Source organism: Trachurus trachurus (genome assembly GCF_905171665.1).
Source record: "Trachurus trachurus genome assembly, chromosome: 11".
Taxonomy (NCBI): domain Eukaryota; kingdom Metazoa; phylum Chordata; class Actinopteri; order Carangiformes; family Carangidae; genus Trachurus; species Trachurus trachurus.
In genome coordinates this window covers 18939442-18944941 of record NC_139904.1, presented here as the reverse complement: position 1 = coordinate 18944941, position 5500 = coordinate 18939442, and the positions used below count along the sequence as shown (strand labels likewise).

Below are 5500 nucleotides of genomic sequence, written 5' to 3'. Positions count from 1 at the left end.
AGCTTTATTTAAAATATACAGCAGCTTTATATTAGGCTACAGTCACCAGCAGGCACACAAACAGCATCCCCAGGACAGGATATCGATTACGGTCACATGCCAGTCGCTCCTCCCTTCAGTTCTATAACTTTCTCAATGACACTGTCCAGATGATCGATGTACTTATTACAGACGCTGATGGTCAGCTTCTCCATCCAAAATGTCTGGATCGCTGCTTCCAACTCCTCCCTGTTAGTTGGTTTCGCCTCAGAGCGGATGTAGTGCTTCATCGAAGCCCAGACCAGCTCTATCGGGTTTAGATCTGGTGACCTAAACAGAAGAATATGATAGATTAGCACTTATTTCCTGCTATTAATTTATCCCAATTATAAATGCATCATTATTAATGCAGGTAATCACGCCAAATTTATGACTAACTTACTCTGCTGGTGTTGGCACCCAGTTGATTCCCTCTGTCTTCATACAGGCTCTGACACTGATTGCAGTGTGTTTGGGATCATTGTCTGGTGGAGGGAAAATAAAGAAAACATTAGATTTCACCAACTAAATCATCATTACATTGCCTTTATTGTAGCCTAAGAATGTTAAGGATGGTTTTAAAAAAGTGTTAAGATGATACCTTGGAAGAATCGATGTGTGCGCATCGGATACTGCTCTCTGAGGTATGGACCAGCAACTTTTCGGATGATTTCCTCTTGGTAAAAGTGTCGGTCCATAATGCCTGTGGGTGACATAACGGGCTTAATTTCAACATTTTTTATTCTTCATTTTTTTTATTTTTTTTATTTTAACTCTGTTTCAGACTAAATTGTTAGGTAGGTCTATATATATTCAAACTACGTTTTTTCCCCACTCACCGTCGAAAATGAGAAGCGGGCAAGGGCCACAGCGTGAAATTCCACCCCAGACATGAAGCTTGAGGGGGTGTTTAGCTTTAGGCTTTGGCGTCCCTGCAAAGTTGCTCCTCCTCCAGCACTTCAAGGCAAAACGCTCAAGGGCCACAGTCGACTCGTCGGTGAAGAGGACATCGTCGAATTTCTCCCCAGCAGCTTTCCATTTCTCAGCCTGGAGTAGACGTGCTTCTTTGTTTTTGTCCCTCGTCATAGGAACAAATCTGCAGAATATGTAGAAATTAGGCTTAAGCGAGCAGTTCATTACTAATAAATGTAACATAATTTCAAATTTCAATGCAAGATGCAAAAGAGCCTAATGTTTTACCTTGACTTCCCATAGTTCCAGCCAAGCTGATGCAACGCCTTCCGCACCGACCATAAACTGATGTTTATGTTGTGGTCACGCAAAAGAATCTCTTTCAATTTTCTTGCAGGTAACTCGTCGTTTGCTTTCAGGATGGCATCTAGTCTTTCCACCACCTGACTGATAGAGAGACATTGTTAGGGTAATAACAACAATAATAATAATAATAATAATAATAATAATAATAATAATAATAATAATGAAAATATATATATATTGGCAATACCTTGTCAGTTTACGTGGTTTACAGACTCTTTTCTCCACAGTTGCATGCAGGAAATGATGCTGAATTGTGCGCAGGGAGGCTGAGACTCCGGCCGACTTGAGATGTGCAGCGATGGCTCGTGCAGTCCAGCCTTTCCTCCGCAGAGTCTTGATGAGTTCACTCGTTTTCGCGTCGATCATAGCCATCTCTGAGTAAATCGAAGTCCAACTCAATGAAGACTAACCAAATGTAGTCCATGTACAGTAGGCTACAACAATTTATTCTTGCTGAGTGGGCGTTGATTAGGATGCCTCTCCCAAGGGGCGTGTCTGGTCTAAAATGATTTTTTTTCTTTTACTGTGGGTCTCACATTCGCCTAATGGGCGTGGCTACCCTACTGTAACTCTGCTGCCTTGTTCAATCACGTCCTCAGTTCTGTACCATATGGGCTATATGGCCCCCTGCTGATTACTCGACTCGACCTACTGATTACTTTAGCTGACCGAATTCAACTGCTTCAAGATGAAGAGCGCACGTTTCTACGGAGCATCCAAGGTCAGCAAGGCTCTCTTTCCCCGAGATGAGAACTCACCACCTGCTGCACGGGGGCGCAAAAAGGTATTTTTTCCCATTACATTTACAAGCGAGAATCAAACATTTGTCAACCTAATGGAAGAGATCAACGTTTTTAATTTTCAGTCTCTAATTTCTTTGCTATTTTTCCTTGTTACAGGTTGCAGCAAAAACCGCACAATCGTCTGCCCCGCCAGCAAAGCGTCTCATCCAAAAAAAAGCGGTAAGTGTCATAGGCCTAGACTACACTTTATACCGTGTACTGTATACTACTCTATCTCCCTTGTTTATTATACCGTAAACCATGACTCATTACTTGTTTGTTTTTCAAACCACAGGCAGAGGTTTCTCGTTTGGTGGCTCCTCGTGTTCCTGGTGATGTTGCTCTGAATATGCTCCTGGACCACAGAACGCAGCAGCTGCAGCGCGAGAAAGAGGAAAAAGGCAAGCTTCTGGCAGAAAAAGAGACCCTGCTCGCAAAAATTACCCGGATGGAGGATGAACTGGCAACCCTGAGGCAGGAAAATCAAAACCTCAGAGAGAGCGGGAACTCCGAAGGAAGAGGGCAGGCTTTCATGGAGGAGATCCGAGCTGGGATCGGAGAACTGCGAGATGCTTTCCGCGAGCAGCGAACTCGCATCCCGGTTACGCCCCTTACCCCCGTCAGGCCGATCCCACGACACACATCGACTCCTGATCTTTCCTCGTCGCAAGCCTCGATGTCTCCGCTGGTTCTATCTTCAACCTCGGACAGCATTAACATCTCTCACCAACACCCCGATGTAAGCTTGAGGCATGTCGGACCTGAAGACCATGCTCAAGTCCGTCACCAGAGCCACGGCCAGGTGGGACGTTTTGGGTGCCTACTGTTCCGGAGAGTCATTTCAGAGGACAATTACCGAGCCTGGGCCAAAACGACAAACTGGGACGGATCCCGGGGGAAACATGAACTGCCACAAAATGTGAAGAACTTTGTAGTGCAGTCACTGAGAACGGAGTTTCCAGGCATGGACAGAAAGGACTTGAAATACTGCATAGATAAGATCAACGAGTTCTTGCGAACTCCGAGAAGATCATCTGAGGGTCCTATCCTCACCCTACTGTAGCCTACAGTAGCCTACAGTACTTGATGCTACAATGTGTGTGTGTTTTTTCTTCTTCAATAAAATGTTTTCATATCCAAGTTTGCTCGAGGCATCTTATTTTGTCAAGTGATTCAAAAAGCAGTAAGCAAGGTTATTATAGCCTATAAAGCTCTATAAAGCTAGAGAAAAAAATCAGTTCTTTGTTCTAAAGACTCATTTTATTGTGGGAAATATTCATTTACTAGAGACAAGGGAGACACACATTAGGGCAGGTGCAGAGTGAAAACAGGCAAAAATAGAGAAAAACCACAAGCATATAATAAAACCAAATAAAAGCCCAGGCTTTGCTTTGCTTAAATCGCTCAAATCAACCGGCGTCTCCACTCCTCTCCCTCACTTTAGCACCTTGTGGGGGACAGCTCTCCATTTCAGCACCTCCACCCCGACAGCCCCCCTCCCTCCCCCCGCAGCAGAACGGTTGCTTTCTCCCCGGCTACAGTACGTTGGTGGAGATCTCCCACACAGTAAAAGATTTAGGCAACACATTCTTCCAGCTGGCTGTTTTTCTTCCAGTTACAGAAAGTATACAGCCTATGTGCAAAGTACCACATTAACATCTCTATTCATATAACGCCCATCGAAACAGCTGATTTACATGTCGGCCGTTAACACATGGCGATTGGCCATTCACGCGGCTTTGTTCTTGGTTTCGGCCAATCAGCTTATAAGCACATGGCTAATTATCAGCTTTCAACCAATCGCACTGTTTTAATGTGTGTGTGTGAAAGTTATTTTCTTTAGTTCATTTTCGTTTCTTTTGGATTTTTTTTACAACAATGTATCAATATAATATTGTTTTCGTTTCATTTCGTTATAAAAATCAATCCCTTTTCTTTGAAACAATGAGATTGAGCAGCTAAAACTCAATAAACTCAACCATGGCTTGTCTTATTGTTAATCTGAACGCACATGTATAAAGGGCAGAGTCAAGGCAGCAGATAAATCACAAAACATCAACGCGTCCGTGAGCGGCACCTCATTTTCTCCTGTGAAGAAGAAGAGAAAAAATAACCCCATGGTCCGACCTGACCCAGTTATTGAATGTTAAGGTTTATTTAGAAGAAGTCTGATTATGACTGCTGCTCTGGATCAGATTATTTGCTCATAATTCGGGTTATTTTCAAACAGTGGCCAAACAACAGATCAATTAATTATTATAGACTATATTTTCCATTTTTGCTAAGCGGTTTGTTCTGAATTAAATAAAAGCCTGTCCCATACAGCCGCGTGTGTTACGCCGTGTTTTGTTGATGCTATCATCTTTGCCTTGTGCAGATGATCCTTCATAATTTGTGATACATAATCATCAAGTCATAAAGCAAGACAGGCTTTATCATATTACAATATTTTCTGTGATTTAGGCAGGGTATACAGTAGTTAGTTCTAGTTTAATAGCCTAGAGTTTAAGCTGTGGATTACTGCACAGATCACTGAGTCATCCGCCTGTCGTCCTCCGTTCTCACAGATGCCACCTGGCGGTTGTTTTGGCACATTGAGGCTTTTCATTAAAACCTCTTGTCTCGCCAAAGAAAAAAAATGCATGAGTCTTGTGGCGTCTCGCGTGAACCACGCGTGAAGTCCGCAAATTTGAACCAGTAACATCTGTACAAGAAGAAGTCTGTGAGAATGATATATAACCACTACATCTATGTAGTAACAGATAGGGATGCACGATTTTTTTTTTTTTTTGACCCATACCAATAATTGATAACTTCGGATTCTCATAACTGATGCTGATACCAATAACCATAACTTTTTTTTCAAAGGAGGTTAAATCGAAAGCAACTGGACTTAGTTATTTGTCTAGGAAGACGTTCCAGTTGCTTTCGATTTAACCTCCTTTGAAATACTATGACCTGGGCAAATGAGAATATGCACCGGCCAATAACCATAACATTTATATACACACCTGAGGTTAAGAAAGGCTAAGATGTAGTGAGTAATTAAGTATTTAACATTATTAATAATAATAATAATGGTTTACATTTATATAGCCGATAACCCAAAGCGCATACAGAAACCATCATTCATTCATACCACATTCACACCTGTGGTGGTAAGCTACGTATGTCCCTGGGGCAGACTGACAGAAGCGTGGCTGCCAATGTGGGCGCCAAACGGCCCCTCCAACCACCACCAAGATCATTCATACACATTCACACAAGGTGGAGAGAGCGGGATTCGAACCGCCAACCCTCTGATTATTGGATGACCCGCTCTACCTCCTGACATTATATCTCTGCCTCTGACTTAACACAAATAATACAACCGACATCACTACTGTAATCACAACAAAAACAAGAACAGTTGTGACCCCTCA

The 5500-nt window shown here is 42.7% G+C and overlaps 1 protein-coding gene across 1 annotated transcript; it reads left to right on the top strand.

The window, feature by feature from the left end:
* Window positions 1-791: 791 nt before the first annotated feature.
* Window positions 792-4352, top strand: LOC310993553 (uncharacterized protein). Its single transcript, XM_083981940.1, has 3 exons — window positions 792-2080; window positions 2196-2258; window positions 2374-4352. The coding sequence occupies exons 1-3, from the start codon at window positions 1985-1987 to the stop codon at window positions 3139-3141; spliced, it is 927 nt and encodes a 308-aa protein (XP_083838066.1). The 5' UTR covers window positions 792-1984; the 3' UTR covers window positions 3142-4352.
* Window positions 4353-5500: the final 1148 nt, after the last annotated feature.

Excerpts from the sequence above, each read along its gene's own strand:
- LOC310993553 (XM_083981940.1), top strand. The coding sequence starts at position 1,985 with ATGAAGAGCGCACGTTTCTACGGAGCATCCAAGGTCAGCAAGGCTCTC. Across the intron at positions 2,081-2,195 it reads CTGCACGGGGGCGCAAAAAG|GTTGCAGCAAAAACCGCACA; the intron begins GTATTTTTTCCC and ends TCCTTGTTACAG. Across the intron at positions 2,259-2,373 it reads GTCTCATCCAAAAAAAAGCG|GCAGAGGTTTCTCGTTTGGT; the intron begins GTAAGTGTCATA and ends TTCAAACCACAG.